General features: G+C 33.4%; 1 protein-coding gene across 1 annotated transcript in view; it reads left to right on the top strand.

Moving 5' to 3' along the window:
- The window catches only part of Kif11 (kinesin family member 11), a 51,355-nt gene that overhangs the window by 13,262 nt on the left and 14,894 nt on the right, over window positions 1–23,199 (top strand). Inside the window, exons 5-17 of the mRNA XM_005333730.5 lie at window positions 710–895; window positions 1,009–1,133; window positions 2,137–2,227; window positions 2,607–2,849; window positions 4,324–4,419; window positions 8,128–8,216; window positions 11,083–11,170; window positions 13,218–13,406; window positions 14,052–14,259; window positions 15,322–15,494; window positions 18,230–18,355; window positions 18,573–18,731; window positions 22,177–22,283. Coding sequence (XP_005333787.1) covers window positions 710–895; window positions 1,009–1,133; window positions 2,137–2,227; window positions 2,607–2,849; window positions 4,324–4,419; window positions 8,128–8,216; window positions 11,083–11,170; window positions 13,218–13,406; window positions 14,052–14,259; window positions 15,322–15,494; window positions 18,230–18,355; window positions 18,573–18,731; window positions 22,177–22,283 — 1,880 coding nt within the window. The remainder of the gene's footprint in view (window positions 1–709; window positions 896–1,008; window positions 1,134–2,136; window positions 2,228–2,606; window positions 2,850–4,323; window positions 4,420–8,127; window positions 8,217–11,082; window positions 11,171–13,217; window positions 13,407–14,051; window positions 14,260–15,321; window positions 15,495–18,229; window positions 18,356–18,572; window positions 18,732–22,176; window positions 22,284–23,199) is intronic.

Raw genomic sequence — 23,199 nt, 5'->3', positions numbered from 1 at the left:
CTGTTGAACAGACTGTTGAAAATGAGTTGTCTAACATTAAGTTGTTTGTTTTTAACTTGCTTTAGTATACAGTATCTCTCAGAATCCACAGGAGTTTGTTCCAGGATAACCTTCCTGCTATGTCCCCTATGTATGCACACATTGCTAGTTTCATGGTTTGTGCCAAAATCTGAGGATGCTCAAGCCCCTTAAGTCAAATGTTATATTTATATATAACGTATGTATGAAGTCCTGGATTCAATCACCAGTATTACCAAAACAAAACAAAACAAACAAACATACCTAGGAATTTAAGCATTTACTGAGGAAAAAAAATCATATAGATGACCAAAGACATCCTTCTTTTCTGTATTAATGGCACTTTGTGAACATCATTATGTTTGTCATTGAATGCTTAAAGATGATTTAAGGTATATCTCCTGTATACCTTAAATCATCTTTAGATTACTTATAATATTTAATATAATGTCTATGCTATGTAAATTGCTCATATTCCATCATGCTTAGGAAATACAAAATATAAAATTACAATTTTTTTCCTAATATTTTCTATCCATATTTGGTAAAATGCAGAGCCAGTGGGCACAGAGGGCTGATTGTACTTCTGTTTAAATATAATGTAAAGGAGGTCCTTTATAGTTATATGAGTTTTAAGTGCCATAGTAAATGGCATTCTTCATTTATTTTAATCCTCATTACATAATTTCAGGATCCTTTGGCTGGTATAATTCCTCGAACCCTTCATCAAATTTTTGAGAAACTTACTGATAATGGTACTGAATTTTCAGTCAAAGTGTCCCTGTTGGAAATCTATAATGAAGAACTTTTTGATCTTCTTAATCCATCTTCTGATGTTTCTGAGAGACTACAGATGTTTGATGATCCCCGCAACAAGGTAACTATCTTTGAGAATGATATGTTTCCATATTTTAATGTGTAAGGCTTTAAGAAGTCAGTGTCCTTTAAAAAAAAACCAATTTAATTGATGTTCTTTTGATATTTGATCAGAGGGGAGTGATAATCAAAGGTTTAGAAGAAATTACTGTACATAACAAGGATGAAGTCTATCAAATTTTAGAGAAGGGGGCAGCAAAAAGAACAACTGCAGCAACTTTGATGAATGCATACTCTAGGTAAGAAAGCCATAGTTTCCATCCTAGCTCCATTTTCTTTTTTAGAAAAATTAGGAAATTAGGGGAAATCCAATTGGGATGATTCAAGGTGTGTGGATTACATTCCTAGGTATGTTTGTTTGTTTTGTTTTGGTAATACTGGTGATCGAATCCAGGACCTCGTACATTTTAGGCAAGCACTGAGCTATAGCACCCAGCCACCACAATGTACAAAAATGATGCTTATAAACTTTTAAAAATAGTATGAAAGCACAAAGAAGAAAATTAAACATTATCATATTCTCTGCCAACCGTCAATGACATTAACAAACATAGTGATGTTCACCAAGTGCACATTTTAATACAGAAAATAAGGATGTCTTTGGTTATCTATATGATTTTTGTTTTCCTCAGATAAATACTTAAATGTCAGTATTTAGCTTAAGGTATACTTTTGAACACTTTATGGTCTAGCAGGGATTATTTTATGGTGTTTTTGTAGGCTTGCTATTTACTATTTCTGCTGTTTAAGAGAAGGAGTTACTTATTTCTGATAACATTTTCAAAACAGAAATATACTTGTATACAACAGTAGACATGGAGGAAGAATGGTCTGATGGCTTGCCTGGTGGTATCTGAATTTATGGTAATGACATATTTCAAGTGGTTCTTACAAATAGATTGATTGATTGGAAGCCTTCTGCTCTGACACACCAAGTAATTATTCTGATCCCACCACATACCCATTTTCCAGGTGTGTCTAAAAATTCTAGTTAATAATTATTTTAGGTTATTTTCAGGTAGCTTCTTATTGGGGTCTCCCCTATAGGCAGTATATATAAGAAAGGAAAAACCTACTCATTGTTCTATACCTTCTGTCTTCTAAAATCTTAATGATATCTCCTGTCTGATAATATTTTTTTTTACCCTTATGGATTTTGGTCTTTTCTGGGTCTTAGTGTTTTATAGGAAGCAAACAATATTTTACTTTATAATGAATGGGCAATGTGGTCTTGTTTTCTAGTCGTTCCCACTCAGTTTTCTCTGTTACAATACATATGAAAGAAACTACAATTGACGGAGAAGAACTTGTTAAAATTGGAAAGTTGAACTTGGTAAGCATCTACCTTAATACCACTGTTTCATTCTTATGGAATGGCTTGACATTTTTACTTCTAGATAATATTTCTGTAGTCACTGGATTTTTAGCCTTCTTTTTTTTTTCTTTTAAATATTTATTTAATTGTAGATGAAAACACAGTATCTTTATTTATTTTTGTGTGGTGCTGAGGATCAGACCCAGTGCCTCACATGTTCAAGGCAAGTGTTTTTACCACTGGGCCTCAGCCCCAGGTCCATGGGTTATTAGCTTTCTAGAGGGAGAAGAAGTTTGTGTAGAAAATTGATTTGCTGGTAATTTAGTATATTATGTGTGAGAATGCATATCTTTGAATTCAGTTCCAATAGGTTGACTTTTTATTTTTAAAATTAAAGGTTGATCTTGCAGGAAGTGAAAACATTGGTCGATCTGGAGCAGTTGACAAGAGAGCTCGGGAAGCTGGAAATATCAATCAATCTCTGTTGACTTTGGGAAGAGTTATTACTGCTCTTGTAGAAAGAACACCTCATGTTCCTTATCGAGAATCTAAACTAACTAGAATCCTCCAAGATTCTCTAGGGGGCCGAACAAGAACATCTATCATTGCAACAATTTCTCCTGCATCTCTCAATCTTGAGGTAAACCCTTAAAAAGGAAGCTGCAAAATGTAGAAGTTATAATTCTACATTTAGCTATCATATATTTTAAAAGTTCATTTACTAGTTTCATTAATTTTATACTGTGATAAAAGAATCTGTACATTGCATATGAATATGTTCTGGAGGACAACACTGAAAATATACAGTTTTTAATCTTAGAAAGCCAATTTTGTAAATGGCTTTTCCACAGTCTTCCAAGAAAATTGCTTTGGGTCAATAGCAGTGGGTGTTGTAATTTCATTGAGAACTTAGGATCAAGTGAATTCTACTGTTGAACCAAGTTGAATGTTTGAGAACCCCAGCAAAGCAACAAAGATGGTAAATTCTGCTCTTATTTTCTTGTTATCCTCTGCTTTAAATGATATTAGAAAAGTTTTTCTAAAGGCTCCAATTCCCCTTTCATTTAAAAAATATTTTTACTGAAATATAATTTACATCCATAAAATTCACCCATGAAAATTATATTAATTCAGTGACTTTAGTATATTCAGAGTTGTGCAATCATCAAAAAAAAAAATTTTTTTTTTTTTCCGGGGATGGGAGGACAGTTACCAGGGATTGAACTCAGGGGCATTCAACCACTGTGTCACATCCCCAGCCCTATTTTGTATTTTATTTAGAGACAAGGTCTCACTGAGTTGCTTAGTACATTGCCATTGCTGAGACTAATTTTGAACTTGAGGTCTTCAGCCTCAGCCTCCGAAGCCACTGGGATTGTAAGCATGGGCCATAATGCACAGTTACTCAGCCCTTTTTATGTTTTACTTTGAGGTGGGGTCTCACTCAGTTGCATAGGGCCTCGCTAAGTTGCTGAGGCTGGCTTTGAATTTGTGATCCTCCTGCCTCAGCCTCCTGAGTTGATGAGATTATAAGCTTATGCCATCACTTAACTTTTTTTATCATCCCCAGAGTTTTGCTCATTAATAAGCATTTTTCATCCACTCCATTTCCAGCTCTAGATTACTATTTTTTGTATTTATAGATTTGCCTTTTTGGACATTTTATATAAATGGAATCATACAACATGTGAATTTTTTTTTCATTTAGCATAATGTTTTTAAGGTTCATCTACATTGTAATGTGTATCAATACTTCATTCCTTTTCATGGGTGAATAATATGTTATCACATGGATATGGATATATGACATTTTGTTATTCATCAGTTAGTGAAGCTCATTGAGTTTAAGACTGTTCTGAATGGTCAAATTATATGGGTAAAGACCCTGAAAATTACAGAGAAGGAAGAAAACACAAAGTAAAATTGAATAGAAGAATAAAGAAGAAAGTGTTAAAGGAAGGATAAAAAGGTTTGGCATAATAGTCTATTTTAAGATTTATAGATTAGATATAACCATGAATTATTACTTGTAAATTACATAGTACATCCTCAGTGACAAAAAGTACATTATCTTCACGATGTCTTCCCTAATTGACCTTTCCTTTTTATGACAGGAAACTCTGAGTACACTGGAATATGCTCATCGAGCAAAAAACATATTGAATAAGCCTGAAGTTAATCAGAAACTCACCAAAAAAGCTCTTATTAAGGTATTGTGAGTTTTTATGGTATAATATGATTTTGTTTGAGAAGTGTGAAAACAAGGAACTGAAACAGATGATTGTTAAACAAGATTTGTTAAACTGCCTGTGATAGACATCCTTGTTGTTGTTGAGACAGGGGCTCACTATGGCCTCCCCAGAATCTAAGTCCTGCTTAAGATTTTTCCCCCCTTTGAGTTATTATCATTTTTTTTGTGGTGCTATGGATTGAGCCCTGGCATGCTAGGCCCTAAGGCTTCCTACTAAGCTATACTCCCAGCCTCTTGGGGTTGACATTTTATTTAGTGATTTAAACTGAATGCTTAAATGATATGTTAGTATTTTTTTCTAATGCTGATATGTTGAATTTACCAGTATTATTCCTGAGTTTGCACTCTTAACAGTTTGCATTTATTTACAGTTACAGTTCTGTTTATTTATTTGCATCTTTGAGGTATAATTTATATACTTTAACATTCATCTATTTTTAATGCATTTATGGATTGTATAACATTGCCACAATTTAGTTTTAGAAATTTTTATTTTTCTAGTCCGCCTTTGCCCTTTGCAATTGAGTGGATACTGATAGAATTTCTGTTGATAGATTTGCCTTTTCTGTATATTTCCTATAAATAGAATTATATAATATTTGTATCTAATGTTTCTTGGCTTAACATTTGAGGTTCCCTTTATGTTGTAATATGTATTAGTGGTTTATTCTTTTTATTGCTGAATAATATCCCTTTGTGTGGATAACACTGTATCTTTTTTTATACACTCACCAATCAGTGAACATTTGAATCATTTCCAGAAATGCCACTATGAACATTCCCATTCTCATACATGCCTTTGTGTTGATGTTTTACTTTCTCTTGGCTAGACACCTAGGGATTTAATTTCTGCATTACATAAGGAGTTTATCCTTAACTTTCTTTTTTTCTTTTGTTTTTTTCTTTTTCTTGTGGTGCTGACCTTACCTTGACACTATACTTTATTCTTATTTGGTACCAGGGATTGAACCCAGGGGCACTTAACCAGTGAGCCTCATTCTTATCCCTTTTTGTTTTTTGTTTTGAGACAAAGTCTTGCCAAGCTGTTGGAGCGTTGTTAAATTGCGAAGGTTGCCTTTTAACTTACTATCCTCCTGCCTCAGCCTCCTGAGCCTCTGGGATTACAGGCCTTTACAACCACACTCTTATTTATTTTTTAGTTGTAGATGGACACAACATTTTAATTTCATTTATTTCTTTATTTTTATGTCGTACTGAGGATCGAACCTGGTGTCTCACACCTGCTAGGCAAGCATTCTACCACTGAACTACAGCCTCAGCCCGAATGCTTAATTCTTTATAAGATACCTTTTCAAGGAGATTTTACCGCTTGACTTTCTACTAGCAATGTATGATGGCTGCAGTTTCTTCAATATCTTCTTTAATACTTGTTATTGTAACTTTTTAATTTTAGCTACTCTAAAATTTTAAACATTTTTCTTTTTTTGTTTTTTAAGTTGTAGATGGACATAATACCTTTATTTAATTTGTTTATTTTTATGTGGTGCTGAGGATCGAACCCAGGGCCTCACGTGTGTCAGGCAAGTGCTCTACCACTGAGCCACAACCTCAGCCCTAAAATTAAAGTTAATGTAAACTGATACCTCATATGGTTATAATTAGTATTTCCCTAATAACTAACGGTGAGCATCTTTTCACATACTTATAATATCATTTGTATATTTTTCATTGAAATATCTGTTCAGGTACTTTATAAAGTATTCATATATTCCAGACATGACTTGCAAATATTTCCTTTCCTTCTTGGCTTCTCATGTTTTTTTCATGTTGTTTTTTTTTTTTAAATATATTTTTGGTTGTTGTTAGACCTTTATTTATTTATATGTGTACTGAGAATCAAACCCAGTGCCTCATACATGCTAGGGATGGATGGTAAGGGGTAAAAAGGTAGTAGTTATATGAGGGATCTTTGTGGTGATGACCTGTTAGCATCTTGAGTGCACTACCACTGGCCCCAGCCCCAGCCCCAGCCCTGTGTTTTTCTTTTTTAATATCAAAGTTTTAATGAGGTCTTTGGAGGTTCACATGCCTTTGTAAGAAATAATAGATTCTTTGGGCATTTTGTCAAACTAGGGTATTTTACCACAGGGATGTTGACATCAATAATGATCCACTGATTTTATTTCTCATTTTTCCTTATAGTTGTATGAGTGTCTGTGTGTAGGTCCTTTGGGTTTAGCATCCAGTCAAGATATTAACAGCTTATCACCACAAGGATTCCTCATATGACTACCTCTTTTTTACCCCTTACCTCCCATCCCTAATTGCTGTTACCCACTAATCTTGCCTCTATTTATAAAATTTTGTCATTTTAAAAGTTATCAAATGGAATTGTACAATATATAAATTTTTGTTATTTAATTTATTTTTTTACTTTAAATAAATATTGGGGATTTACCACGTTGTTGTATCAGTAAGCCTTTTTAGTATTGTTATATTCCATGTTACTTGTGTACTTGATATAGTTTGTGTAATTGAAACATGACTTTAATTTTTGCTATTACAAATAAAACTATTAGCATCCATTTATAGTGATTTGTATAAACAAATTTTTATTTCTTTGGGGTTATTATTTGAATATGTTTGCTGGGTTGAATGACAACTTGAATGTTTCATTTTTTCAACCCAGTAAGTCCCCAAATTTTCAATTCTGCCAATATTTCAGAGAAACTGACATAGGTACATTAAAATGGTTGGAAATCATAGTCTAGAGCTTATATATAAGATTATTAATATTATTATAAATATTATAATTATATTCTTCTTATTATATATTGTATATTCTATTTCAGATTTATAGATGTTCCATATCTGGAATGATGGGACAAAGTGGGTTAAGGAACTGCCACACTTTTTTTTTTTTAATATTTTTTAGTTGTCAGTGGATCTTTTATTTATTTATATGTGGTGCTGAGGGTTGAACCCAGGGCCTCACACATGCCTGGCAATCGCTCTACCACTGAGCCACAACTCCAGCCCTCCCAAACCGTATTTTAGGTGCTGTACCATTTTACATTTCCATGAGCAACATGTGTCATATAATTTCTCCACATCCTCACCAGCATTTGATGTTATAATTATTTTTTGTTTTAGCTATTTTGATATGTGTGATCATGTTAGATATCTCACTATGGTTTAACTTATATTTCTCTAATGGCCAACAATGTTGAACATCTTTTCATCTGCTTATCTGATATTTGTATATCTTGCTTGGTGAAATGTCTGTTCATATCTTTAGGCCAATTTTCTAATTGGATTATTTATTTTTTATTGTTGTGGTTTGAGAGTTTGTAATATATTCTAAATACTAATTTTTGCATACAAAGGTTTGCATATATTTGAGGTTTGATTTATTCATCTGTCCTTCTACCAGTATTACCCAGCTTTAATTGTTGGAGCTATATAATGATTCTTGAAATTGGGTGGACAGTTTAAATGGAAGTATATAATGAGTACATTAAAAGTAACTTTAAAGACCATTGAAAGACTGTTTCTAAACCAATTAATATTGATTAAAAATATAGTGGTGATTTTTAAAAAAGACAAACATAAAAATTGAACCATATTTTATTTGTTGTATGTGTTCCGCAAACTGAATGGGAAAAAAAAATACTAAATTAACACCTACAACCTTCCTCTTTTGCAGGAATATACAGAAGAGATAGAGCGTCTGAAACGAGATCTTGCTGCAGCTCGTGAGAAAAATGGAGTATACATTTCTGAAGAAAATTTTAGGTAAATCCCTTGCTATGGAGTTAATTTCCAAGAATTAGCATTTGCTGATAACAGGCTGTTTGAAATAAAATTTATCAATATAGCAATAAGAAAAGTATATCTAATGTTTATAAATGCTTCTTTTGTTTTTAACATTTAAAGGTAGTTATCAAAGAGTTTTTAGAAAATCTTTTATCTGACTTTTTATTTACTTATTTATTTTCTTTTTGTAGTAATTGGGGTTGAACCCAGAGACACTCTAACCACTGAACTATAATCCTCAGCCTTTTTTATTTTTAATTTTGTCCTTGAACTTGTGATCCTCCTACCTCAACCTCCCAAGTAGCTGGGATTATCGGTGTGCAAGCTGATTTTTTATTGCGCCAAGCTAACTTTTTATTTTAAGTAATTATTGATTTACATGAAAGTGCAAGAAGAGTACAGGGAGGTCCCAATGTATTATGCTTCCAGTTTTCCCCAATTATTACCTCTTACCTTCCTATGGCTTAATAGCAAAACCAGGAAATTGACATTGGTAGGATGAGTGTATATAGTTCTATGCAATTTTATACATCTGTGATACTCGATGGGAAAAATGAAATCAGGTCAAGAGATTCCTGGGAATCAAACTCAGGGTTTCCTGTGGTAGGCATGCACTCTACCACTGAGCTACATCCCCAGCCCTTGCACTTAATTCTTTCTTTTGTTGTTTTTTTTGTGGGAGAGGAAAGAGGGAATTTCCTTTTTCTTTAGTGATGCATTATAATTATACACAGTACTGGGATTTATTGTTACATATTCATAAATGTACACAACAGAACAAGGTAATGTTTGTCAGCTTCATTCCACAGTACCTTTTCTTTTCCCTTTCCTCCTCCCTTGCCCTGGTCTTCTACTTTACTGGTATCCCTTCTGTTTTCATGAGATCCCTGGCCCATCCCTGTTCTTTTTCTTTTTTTCTTCTCTGTCTTTCTCATATGAGAGAAAACATATGATCCTTGAGTTTTTTTTAAATACCTTTATTTTGTTTATTTATTTTTATGTGGTTCTGAGGATTGAACCTAGTGCCTCACATGTGTGAGGCAAGTGCTTTGCCACAACCCCAGCCCCATGACCCTTGACTTTTGACTTTCTTATTTAGCTTGACAAAATATTCTCAAGATCCATCCATTTTCCTGAAAATTTTATTCTTCTTTATGGCTAAATAAAACTCTATTGTCTGTACTTAACTTCTTAAAACTTTATATTTTATTATTTTTTTTCTGTTTCTCTGTAGTGTTCATATATATTTCATCATAGTAAACATTTCATTTTTTTCTTTTCTTTTTTAGTGTTATATTATGTTTTTTAATTGCTTCATTTTACAGAAGTCCCTATATCTACCACTTTTATGTTTTTTATACTTTGATTTTTATTCAGTAAAAATTGTTTATATTTAAGTTTGATATCAGAATTCCCTTGCCTGGTAGAAACTCCAACTTAAACTGTCTTAAAAATAACAAGGGGATTTAATTGGCTCATAAGTATGAAAAACCCAGTGAACTTATTTGATCTGGGCTGTAGGGTCCAGTTTCTGTCTCCTCACATTGCTTTCCTGATTGGTGGCTTTCTCATAGGGCTGGCTTTTCATCATGAACAATGGTCAGCCACATAGTTGTTCTGTGATTTCTCATTATGCCCAGTGCAGATGAGAAACTGTCTGTCCTTTTCTTCTGTCCAAAACTGGCTAAGTAACATCACTTATAAAATTAGCCCATTATTTAGTATGTGAATTTTCATTTAAATGCCAGTCTCCAGACCCTAAGCCTTATTTTCACTCCCATTTGGGTTTAATGAAAGTGACACTGGAAGTTCAGGTAGTGAGGTAGACCAATGGCTCTCAAGGAAGGGGGGATGATGCCCTCTAGAGGATATTCAATAATATCTTTTTTTTTTTTTTTGGTACTAGGAATTGAACCCAGGGGCCTTTACCACTGATCTACATCCACAGACCTCTTTCTCTTTTCTTTCTTTTTTTCTAATTTTATTTTATTTTATTTTTTTGAGATAGAGTCTCACTAAGTTGCTTACAGCCTCACTAAATTACTGGCCTGGAACTCGGGTTTCTTCTATTTAAGCCTCCTGAGTGCTGGGATTACAGGCATGCATCATCATGCCTGGCTAGTATATTTCTGATGGTTATCACTGGTAGGGTTGCGGAGCACTACTGGCAACCAGTGGATGCTACTCAACATCCTAAAATGCATAGGATATTTCCATACCAAAGAATTATTGGCACAAAATGTCAGTAGTGTTGAGGCTGAAAAATGCTGCCCTATTGTATAATCCTTTTATCTCATGAGGGTTTATGTGCTGGTGTGATGATGATATTTGTTTCTTGGGGTGGGCATAACATACAGGGGCTAGGAGATGATATTATCATGCCTGCTGCTTTAGTTCTCCCTTATCTCTTCCTCTCGTGATATCAGATGTCTTCAAGTATCAAGTCTTTTCAGCATTCTGGGAAGGCATCTTTATATTCCATATCCCTAATTATAGACTCTTAGGTTGTATCCCTCCTGTCTCTATTGTAAGTGAATTACAGCCCTCTTTTAGCTTTCTGGCTTCTCAAATTTGATGTACACACACACATGCTTTACCTTTATATGTTGGTTTCAGTTTCAGAATTGGAGTCAAAAGAAAAATGTTTCATTTATAAAACAAAGACTGAGAAAACATTTGTTTTTTGCAATTTATGTTTATTGCCTATCAAAACTTAGGTGTTATTTCATAATGGTGCTAAGTGGTGGAGATGAGTTTGTGTAACTGTCATCATTATGTTATATTCTAATATTTCGTAGGATTGGAAAAAAATATTAACTGTTAAACTCATTAAACTTTATTTTAGAGCCATGAATGGAAAATTAACTATTCAAGAAGAACAAATTGTAGAATTGATTGAAAAAATTGGTGCTGTTGAGGAGGAACTAAATAGGGTAAGCATTCGAAACTTTAAATGTTACTTGAAAAGCAAATATTAAAATAAAACTTTAGAATGGGAAGGACCCATTTTTCTTTTCTTTTTTTTAATTTTTAGGTTGTTTTTTTTTTTTAGGTGGACACAATATCTTTTTTATTTTTATGTGGTGTTGAGGATTGAACCCAGCACCTGCGCATGCCAAGCAAGCACACTACCGCTTGAGCCACCTCCCCAGCCCCCCATTTTTCTCTTTTAAGGATTTTTTTTTTCTGGCTCTTATGCTGAAAGTAAATTATATCATAATTTTACTATTATTAATGTTAATGAAAAAGCTACAAAAATTTAGCCAGGTGTTGTTTAATGACTGGGATATTTTCTGAGAAATGCATTGTTAGATTAGGTGATTTCTTTGTTGCACAAATATCATATACAAGCCTATACATCTAGAATATACAGTACAGCCAATTTTTATTTATATATTTATTCTTTTACTTTTCAAATTTTTTTTGTTAAAAGTTAGGACAAACATACACATTAGCCTAGGCCTATAAAGGGTGAGAATCATGAATATCATTTTCTTCTACCTTCACATCTTGGTTCCCTGGAAAGGAACCAAGTAAAGGGGCAATAAACACACAGTGAGCTGTCATCTCCTTTGATTATAATGCCTTGACCTTCTAAAGTGAGGTGCCTAAGCACCTACCTATGGCTGTTTTATTATTAACTAGGAGTACACTCTAGATAGAGTATATAGTACAGTAAATACATAAACCAGAAACATAGTCATTTATTATCATTTATTATGGTTTATACACGATTGTGTTGTTTTTTAATATGACTGGCAGCACAGTGAGTTTGTTTATACTAGCATCATCACAAACACATGAGTAATAACATTATGACAGCTCTGGCTTCACTAGGTGATAGAAAATTTTCAGTTCCATTATAATCTTTTCTCTCTCATCAGTACTGGGGATTGAATCTAGGGTCTTATGCCTGTTAGGCAAACATTCTACTACTCAGCTATACTGCTAGTCCCTGGCTTGTTATAATCTTATAGGACTGTCACACAGTCTGTTGTTGACTGAAACATCATTATGCAGCAGATGAGTAACTGAACTTTTAGAGTTGTTAAAGTTGTAAAGTTAATGCTGAGGAGTTTTTGTTAACATGTTTATCAGATAAAGGAATACAGAGATTGGGAGAGATTGGGTGTTAAATAAAAGTATTAGATTAGGGGGGAGACCTGACTCTGCCATATGTCCTCACATTAACACCTTTATAACACAGATCCACTGACAGTGTTGGAAGAAAACTGAAGAATTAACACCACTGCATAGATCTGTTATATAATTTCTAAAGTTTTGAGTAAACTTACAGGAAGAAACCAGATGCCATATAAAATGTGCTAACCTGCCTGGTAATTTGTTATAACTTTTACCTAGGAATAATTTGTTTTATTCTCCTGAACTAACCAGGTAACTAACCAATGAGTTCAGCTTTGCTTTTTTTTTTTTTTTTTTTTGGTTGTGCTGTGGTGCTAGGGATCAAACCCAGGGCCTCACATGTAAAGCAAGTAACTCTACGACTGAGCTCTCTCACCAGCCTCATTTTGTTTTTGGTGATTGAATCCAGGGATGCTTTACTACTGGATCTATGTCCCCAGGACTTGTTATTTTTGACACAGAGTCTCACTGAGTTATGGCCTTGCTAAGTTGCTGAGATTGGTCTTTTTTTTTGGTACAGGGTTGAACTCAGGGGCACTTGACCACTGAGCCACATCCCCAGCTTTGTTTTGTATTTTATTTAGAGACAGGGTCTCACTGAGTTGCTTAGTGCCTCGTTGTTGCTGAGACTGGCTTTGAATTTGGGATTCTCCTATCTTAGCCTCCTGAGCCAATGGGATTACAGGCACGAGCCACCTCATCCAGCTGAGACTGGTCTTGAACTTGTGATCCTCCTGTCTCAACCTTCCAAATTGCTGGGATTACAGGTGCATACCACAATGCCTAGCTAGCCCCAGGATTTTTAAAATTTTTAAATGTTTAATGTATTATATTTAGGTTACAGAGTTATTTATGGATAATAAAAATGAACTTGACCAATGTAAATCTGACCTGCAAAATAAGACACAGGAACTTGAAACCACTCAAAAACATTTGCAAGAAACTAAATTACAACTTGTTAAAGAAGAATATATCTCATCAGCTTTGGAAAGTACTGAAGAGAAACTTCATGATACTGCCAGCAAGGTTTGTCCTTTGTTTTGATTTGTACTTGTATTAAAGAAATTAGAGAATGGGTAGAAGTAACTTTCTATGCTTACATATTAACTATGAGATTCTGTTTATTCAACATAAATGACATTTGTGTCAATTTAAAGAATATTGTTGTACTATTTTATCTATATTTTTCTCACATTAGATGCTGACTCAAGTCAAAAGTTAAAATGGAGCATGACTTTATATTTTGTGGACACTTATATTTTGCTTTGTGGTGAAGACAAACTAAATAGTCATTAAGATTTTGCTGTCTTCTAATGATGGAAGATGATGAAAGTATTGCATTTTTTAATTAGGTGTACTTTGAGGAGATAGTAAAACATAATAGAAAAAAATGTGAGGGGATATGATTACTGCAATAAATTTGCAAAGTCAATTTCCTTGTATAGATGGCTGAGGAGAAATAAACATTACTAGAGATTTGGATAAATTACCATATAAGCATTTCTTTTGATGTCTAAAATTTACCAGTTCTCATAGAGAAATTCTTATGTAGCATACATATTTTCATTAGATTGCTTTTATCTTAACATTTTTCCATGTTTTTTTATTGGTACATAATGGTCAGATTTGTTGTTATTCAATATTTATTATTTTTTTTTAAATTTTATATAGTTGCTCAACACAGTTAAAGAAACAACAACAGATGTATCTGGTCTCCATTCCAAACTGGATCGTAAGAAGGCAATTGACCAACATAATGCAGAAGCTCAGGATATTTTTGGCAAAAACCTGAATAGTCTATTTAATGATATGGAGGAATTAATTAAGGATGGCAGCTCAAAACAAAAGGCCATGCTAGAAGTTCACAAGACTTTGTTTGGTAAGTTTCAGTATTTCTAATTATTCTAGACTTTATGTGTTCCATGTGAGGCGAATTTCAAAACTAATAATTTAATATAGGAAAATAATCAGATGACAGTATCTCTAGTACTCTCCCCAAGGCACACACTATTTATTTAGAGTGGAGATTAATGCTTTTTTTTTTTAATTGTTTTTTTTGTTGTTGTTGTTGTTGTACATAGACACAATACTTTTATTTATTTTTATGTGGTGCTGAGGAACAAACCCAGTGCCTCACACATGCAAGGCAAGTGCTCTACCATAGAGCTACAACCCTAGCCCCAAGATTAATGCTTTTTTGAGCTAAACAAAACAAACCTTAAGGGTAAATTCCTCCTGTTTTCTATATATGTTTGTTAAATAATCATATAAATTTAGAAGTTCCCTTTTTTCCTGACCCTGGGGATTTAGTACTCTTAAATTTATTGAGCTCTTATTATAGAAATTTCCTCCACACAAACATTTTGCAACTCTTATTTTTTTTCCTCTTTTGGGAATATATATCTTAAAAGTTTGCTTTACTCTCAGAATATATATGTGTGTCATTATTTTTAACTGTTCCATTGCTCTCTCCTTTTAGAAAGAACATGCCTAAAAGTATTAGTTTACTTTTTTTTAAAATATACTCAGAAAATTTAGAAGGTCCAGAAATGTAAAAATTTTTAAATCATCTAGATTATAGTCACATTCAGCCAATCACTATAAATTTTTGTATTGATTTCTAGTTCATTTCTCTTCTACATTTTAGAGATTAATTTTAGTATATTCTAATTTTTGGTTTACTGTTATAGTTAAGTTTGATATACTTGTAAATATGTCAAGGGCTTATAGAACACTATAGGACATATATAAGATGTATTTAAAATCTTTTCTTCCTTCAGTAGGGAGCCATTTCTTTTAAGCTTTTGTATTATTACAAATTCTACAACAAGGATATAATTTTGGCTACCTTTTTGAAGTGGGTCTATCTGTATTTAAATATGTTTATTTATGTCAAAATTTACATATTTCTTTCCTTTTTTTTTTTTTGTCATTGTTATAGGAAATCTGATGTCTTCTAGTGTCTCTGCATTAGACACTATTACTACAGTAGCACTTGGATCTCTCACATCTGTTCCAGAAAATGTGTCGACACATATTTCTCAAATTTCTAATATGATATTAGAAGAACAATCATTAGCAGCAGAAACTAAAACTGTACTGCAGAAATTTATTGTTAGTAAATATCTTTAATTATTTTTGAAGGGCTTTATTTGATAAGTCATCAAAAAACAATGTTAACTACTCTTCTTTTATCTTAAGCTTTGCTAGACACAATGATATACATCTCTTTGAAAGAGTATATTTACAGTTTTAGAGACAAGTCTCTCCATTGTTTTGTTTTTTTCTTGGTACTAGGGATTGAACTCAGGGATGCTTTATCACTGAGCTACATTGCCACCCGCCCCCCAACCCACACTTTTTAAAAAAATTCTGAGACAAGGTCTCACTAGGTTGTTTAGGGCCTTGCTAAATTGCTGAGGTTGGCCTCGAACTTGAAATCCTTCTGTCTCAGACTCCTGATTCACTGGAATTATATAGGCATATGCCACCATGCCAGCTTCCACTATATTCCCCCCCACCTCCCCAAAAGAATGTTTTCCAAATGTATGTAATTAAGTTCTGACACTTTTTTCACTTGTATCTGGTATGGTTAAGAATAGGAGTTATCAATAAGCTTTCTAATAAGTAAAGGGTAGCTTTAACTCCAAAATGAATCAAAGAGACTCATTTAGTTAGTTGGCACGCCCTCCTCATTTCAAGGGTCTTTGGCATAATCTTGTTAAACTAACTTTCAACCAGAAAGGGGATATTGGATAATTTTTAAACTATATAGTGTATGATAATAATAGTAATGTGTGATAGTAATAGTCATATGTAATAGTAATTTAAGAAAAATAGTAAATAGGATTCTAGGAGCACAACCAGGCATGCTGGTGCACGCCTAGAATCCCAATGGCTTGGGAGGCAGAGGCAGGAGGATGGTGAGTTCAAAGTCAGCCTCAGCAATTTAGTGAGGGCCTAAGTAACTCCACTGAGACCTTGTCTCTAAATAAAATATAAAAAAGGGCTGGAGATGTGGCTTATGTGGTTAAGTGGTCCTGGGTTCAATCCCCATTGCCCAAAAAAAAAAACAAAAAAACAAAAACGAATTCTAGGAGTACATATAACAGTTTCCAGGTTTAGATCTGTGTGACCAAGTCTTTTTTTCTTTCTTTCTTTCTTTTTTTAATATTTATTTTTTAGTTGTGATTGGGCACAATATCTTTATTTATTTTTTTTCTATGTGGTGCTGAGGATCAAACCTCGCACATGCTAGGTGAGTGCTCTACTGCTGAACCCCAATCCCAAACCTTTGATTCTAAAGCTTTTCCCCATGACTCTATAGAAATCACTCATGTAATTATACTTAATATTACCTCTTTCATACCTGATTTATATTTTTTATACTATAATTATATGGATTGCTAGGAAGTTCTTGATCATATTCTGTTTTTTTCCTATGCAGGCTCTCTGCCTCCCTTTTTGAGGTTAACAATATTTATTCAGTATTTTCCAAATAAATATTATAAATGTTAGCTGACCCTCATTGAAATTGACAAAGTTAAACATATTTTGTCATTACTAATGTTTCAGAAATTGATTTATTCACTAAATGGTAGTCTTTATTTATGGATGTTTTCCTGGATAACAAGGTGAAAACATTGCCTAAATCAAAAGAAGAGATGACTATTGCTCCCACAGAATTAGTTGGAATTAGTTTTCCAAAGAAAACCAGTATTCTTTTAAGTACTTACTAATTTATTTATTTAGTTTTTCAAGTTTAAGTACTTACTAATTTATTTATTTATTCAAGCTTAAGTACTTACTAATTTATTTCTGTTTTTGTTTTCCCTTCCTTAGTGAAAAGAAGTTTAGATCAGAATTTATGTTTTAATTTTTTGATATTAGGGGTTGAACTCAGGAGTGCTTAACCACTTAGCCACATTCCCAGCCCTTTTTAAAAAAATTTTTTTAAAAAAGTTGTTTATGGATCTTTATTTTATTTGTTTGTATTTGGTGCTGAGAATCGAACCCAGTGCCTCACGCATGTTAGGCAAGCGCTCTACCACTGAGCCACAACCCCAGCCCTTTTTGTTTATTTTTTATTTTGAGACAGGGTTTCGCTAAATTGCTTAGGGCCTCACTAAGTTTCTGAGACTGGCTTTGAAATTGGGATTCTACTACCTCTACCTCCCAAACTGCTGGGATTATAGGCATGCTCCATAGTGCCCAGCTTTTTTTCTCTTTTTATAGAACTTTCTAGTCTACACTACATTGTTAATTTTCCATATAACTTGATAAGAACAAGAACTTCACAAGTTCTTCTGATAGATTAGCCTCTTAGTCATCAGACCTTCAGAGTCAAACACCTCTAGCCCAAAGCCTACTCTTGGTAACTATTTGTACTCAATCTTTCTGACTGGTAACCTAAACTTAGTTGAAATTGTTGTTTCATTAGACTGTTAGGAATATACTATGTGGGCTGGAATTGTGGCTCAGTGGTAGAGTACTTGCCTAGTAGCATGTGTGAAGCACTGGGTTCTATCCATTATCACTGCATAAAAGTAAATAAAATAAAGGTTTGCTATCCATCTACAACTAAAAAATAAAATAAAAAGAATATATTATGGACCAACTGACCATTTTCTTAATTACTAGATGTAGGACTAAGTGACTTATGCTGAATATTAATTTTAGATATACAGATCAGATATCTTAGTAGATTATAAAAAATAGAGAATGTCAGTTTAGAATTTTAATGTTCATGTTTAGTTGCTGAAGATTTTAAGATATTATTATATAACCAGCCAGGATTATGGAAGTAAAATACTTTTTACAAAGACCTGTTTGCTTATTTTTAAAACCAGAATGAATTTTCAACTGGCATTCTAAGTTCACTGGAGACAATTTTAAAACCTGCTGTGGTGCATATATTGGAGATCAATAGTCAACTGAAGCATAGTTTCAAGACTTCATTGACAGTGGCTGATAAGGTAACAAATGTTATGTTCTTTTTTTTTTAATTTTTAAAAATACCTTTATTTACTTTATTTATTTTTATGTGGTGCTGAGGATCGAACCCAGTGCCTTGCAAGTGCTAGGCGAGCGCTCTACCACTGGGCCACAACACCAGCCCCTGTTTATGTTCTTTATATGTCAAAATTTATGTGCTATTTAAGAAAGAAACTAACGTGTTTTTTTCCTTCAAAGATAGAAGATCAGAAAAAAGAGATGGATGGCTTTCTCAGTACATTGTGTAACAATCTACATGAACTACAAGAAAATACAGTTTCCTCCTTGATTGAATCACAGACACTTTGTGAAAACTTAAGTGAAGACCTGAATACCATAAAACAATCCCATTCACAGGTATCTTCTTCTTTTTTGTTTTTTAAAATTTTTTTAGTTGTTGAGGCTGGAGTTTTGGCTCAGCGGTAGAGTGTTCATCTAGCATGTATGGAGCCTTGGGTTCTATCCTCAGCACCACATAAAAATAAATAAATAAATAAAGATATTGTGTCCAACTACAACTAAAAAATAAATATTTTCAAAACATATCTTTTAGTTGTTGATGTACCTTTATTTTTTATTTATTTATATGTGGTGCTGAGGATTGAACCCAGTGCACACGTGCTAGATCAAGCATTCTACCACTGAGCTACAGCCCCAGCCCTCACAGGTATCATCTTTAACTGACATGAGAATGTAAAACGAAAGTTTTGTGATGGTTTTGTTTTTTTTTTTTTTTTTTTAAAGAGAGAGAGGAGAGTGAGAGAGAGAGTGAGAGAATTTTAATATTTATTTTTTAGTTTTCGGCGGACACAACATCTTTGTATGTGGTGCTGAGGATCGAACCCGGGCCGCACACACGCCAGGCTAGCGCGCTACCGCTTGAGCCACATCCCCAGCCCCATTGTGATGGCTTGATATGGTTTAATGATCTGTTACACAATCTGAATGTTGTAAAACCAATTTAGAAAACCTGTCCCAGTGGAATGCAGTATATTTTAGTAACCAAAACAGAGAATCCAAAATCAAAGCAAAGTCAGGTGCAGTGGAGCACATCTGTAATCCTTGTGACTGGGGAGGCTGAGGCAGGAAGCTTGTAAGTTCCATAGCCATTGTTTCTTATAACAATAATTAATGTCAAATATTTGAAAATACTTCTCTTCATCAGTTAACATTTGAGAAATTGCTACATGTAGAACCCTATGCTGAAGCACATTATGACACAACAGCCTTTCTTTACACCAAGATGAAAGATTAGCAAAAAAGAAAAAAATATCTTTAGAGAAAGATGATTATAACAGTTAAACTGAACATGATGTTGCAAGTTCTTTTCTCTTATATGACATGGGTAGTAGTTAGTATCTTTCATAAACTAAGCCCTACTTTCTCTTCATTATGTCTTTTTTTTTTCTCCTTTTTTGTACTGGGAATTGAGCCCAGGGACAGTTAGTCACTGACTCACATCCCCAGTCTTTTATATTTTTCATATTGAGACAGGGTCTTCCTAAGTTACTGACGGCCTTGCTGAGTTGCTGAGGCTGGCTTTGAGTTTGCAATCCTCTTATCTCAGCCTCCCCAACTGCTGGGATTATAGGCGTGCGCCACTGCACCTGCTCTCTTTATTATTTCTGTCTCATTGGTGACAGATATTTAAATTCTAGTAAATTAATACAATTTTTAATTTTTAATGATTGATTATAAATATAATTCATGACTTCTCTTCCATGTAAACTATTTTTCAATATGTGCAGCTTTAAACTAAAGCCAAACCTTCAAACCATAATCTCTATTACCAGATATATGGGAAAAAACTTCTATTATGATTAAGATTTGAGAAATGGGGCTGGGGATGTAGCTCAAGCGGTAGCGCGCTTGCCTGGCATGCTTGCGGCCTGAGTTCGATCCTTAGCACCACATACAAATAAAGATGTTATGTCCACCAAAAACTAAAAAATAAATATTAAAAATTCTAAAAAAAAAAAAAAGATTTGAGTAATAATGAAAATCTAAAGTTTTATTAAATTAGCCTATCATGAAATGACAGCACTGTGGTCAATAAAACTGAAAACTGTTGACATGATTTAGTGAGCAAAAAAGAGTTCTTTTTCTTTGGAGGTGGGGAGGAATTCATATCTATGTCAATCAAAACGAGAGGGGGAAACACATCAAGGTTTTTAGTTATGAAATACAACAACTTTAAAATAGAATATTAGTTTTTGAAATAGATAAGCATGAAACTTTTCAGGGAGGATTAACATCAGAAATTAGTAAAAATTATACTTAACATTTGTGTATTCTGTTTATTCCTCCCATCAATACAGATACAGATTCTATGACTTGCCTAGTTTTCTAATGATGACACTGAGACCTTGGGAGCTCAAACAATATTTCATTTTACATATTACATATGCCTAAAAGGCATTCATTTGTGAGTGCCTCTTTTATACATTTCTTGGCAATTTGAAATTGCAGTAATTTCTTATACCTCTATGTAGGGTATCTGCCTTAAATCTATTTACAACTTTGTAGATACCTATACATATATAGATCTTTTATTGTATGTAATTCCTGAGGGAAGAGTTGTATAGATCTTTCTCTTTCTTTTATATATATGTATATAGATTTGTTGTTGAGATTTGGTAAATTCCATCGATTTGTCTTTAAGCTACTTTTAAGCTTGCAAAAAAATATATGTCATATTCTAAGGCCGATCATTTTTTAATAAATTAGCTGTTTTGTAATGCTTAAAATTGGTAGCCAAATAGGAAACTTGATCCAAAATATATCTTACATGAATGCTTTGATTTCCCTGGCTTTAAAGAAGCAAATTTACTAAGTGAACTATTCCTTAGGTTTTCTAGAATTTAAAGTGAACACTAATGAAACAATTGTGTAAACTTTGAACACATATTGTAGATAAATCTGATAATACTGTATTACCCTCTACTTTTGGACTAGTAGAATTACTAACAGACTTTTTCACAATCAGAATGTTAGGTATATATTAAGAGATATTAAGTGGAATGAACAGTAAATATAAGTCCTGGATATGTTTCCAACTCTTCCTTGTAATCTTTTTTTTTTTTAGAGAGAGAGAGAGAGAATTTTTTTTTAATGTTTATTTTTCAGCTTTCGGTGGACACAATATCTCTGTTTGTATGTGGTGCTGAGGATCGAACCCAGGCTGCACGCATGCCAGGCGAGCGCGCTACCACTTGAGCCACATCCCCAGCCCTCCTTGTAATCTTTAGTGTAGCTTCTTCATTTTGCAATGTGGCATGTTATGTGCCTATAAGAACTTGTTTTTAAAGATATTATGTATAAGTAAAAATATAAGAATCTAATTATATTTTATTAATAAAACTCAGCTAGATCCTATAAATTTTTTTAGTTTCAGTAATTAATATTTTTGGATTGCTTGACCCATTAAGTTATCATCATTAATTTCCCTTTCTGGTATTATCATCAGTTAGAAAGTAACTATGTACCTGTCACAATGGTTCTCAAACATAATGTGATATGTGTTTTGAAGTATAATAAAAGTAATTTGTTACTAACAATTAAAACAGCAAAGTTTGCAATTATAATTATTTACTTTTTAAAAAATATCTATAAATACTACCCTTTTGGAATCACTTTCACTTCTTTCCTCTATGGGAGAGAAGTGAAGTTAAAGAGCTTCTCAAGAATTTATATTATTCTCACCTAGAGAAGAAGACTTCATGTCATCCATCAGTCATATGCAGAAAAAAGTGTTCAACTGTCATAATTACAAGTCTTTTCCCTTTCTCCCATCTTCTTATAGGAGCTTTGCCAGTTAATCAATCTTTGGGCAGAGAGATTCTGTACTTTGGAGGAAAAGTGTAAAAACATCCAGAAACCACTCAAGAATGTCCAAGAAAATACAGAGCAGTAAGCTATTTTTAAATTCTTTTCAACTTTCTATAAGTCTTCTGAATTATTTTAGAAAAAAAGTTTCAAATAGTGCATATAGTTCTTATATATTTTCAAGTAAATTTCTCATTTGTTAACAAGTTAGTATGTATGTGGGTATAACTTAAGTGTATAAACACATAAATAGCTTTCTATCCATATTTGTGCTTCTTTTTCAGGCAGTGAAAAATTTGACTCTTGTTCACATATTTTCTTTTTTTTTATTGGTTGTTCAAAACATTACAAAGCTCTTGACATATCATATTTCATACATTAGATTCAAGTGGGTTATGAACTCCCATTTTTACCCCAAATACAGATTGCAGAATCACATCGGTTACACATCCACATTTTTACATAGTGCCATATTAGTAACTGTTGTATTCTGCTACCTTTCCTATCCTCTACTATCCCCCCTCCCCTCCCCTCCCATCTTCTCTCTCTACCCCATCTACTGTAATTCATTTTCCTCCTTATTTATTATCCCATTCCCCTCATAACCTCTTATATGTAATTTTGTATAACAATGTGGGTCTCCTTCCATTTCCATGCAATTTCCCTTTTCTCTCCCTTTCCCTCCCACCTCATGTCTCTGTTTAATGTTAATCTTTTCCTCCTGCTCTTCCTCCCTGCTCTGTTCTTAGTTGCTCTCATTATATCAAAGAAGACATTTGGCATTTATTTTTTAGGGATTGTCTAGCTTCACTTAGCCTAATCTGCTCTAGTGCCATCCATTTCCCTGCAAATTCCATGATTTTGTCGTTTTTTAGTACTGCGTAGTACTCCATTGTGTATAAATGCCACATTTTTTTTAATCCATTGATGATCCATCTATTGAAGGGCATCTGGGTTGGTTCCACAGTCTAGCTATTGTGAATTGTGCTGCTATGAACAT

The sequence above is a fragment of the Ictidomys tridecemlineatus genome, chromosome 1, assembly GCF_052094955.1.
Source record: "Ictidomys tridecemlineatus isolate mIctTri1 chromosome 1, mIctTri1.hap1, whole genome shotgun sequence".
Lineage (NCBI taxonomy): Eukaryota > Metazoa > Chordata > Mammalia > Rodentia > Sciuridae > Ictidomys > Ictidomys tridecemlineatus.
This window is presented reverse-complemented; position numbering and strand designations above follow the sequence as displayed.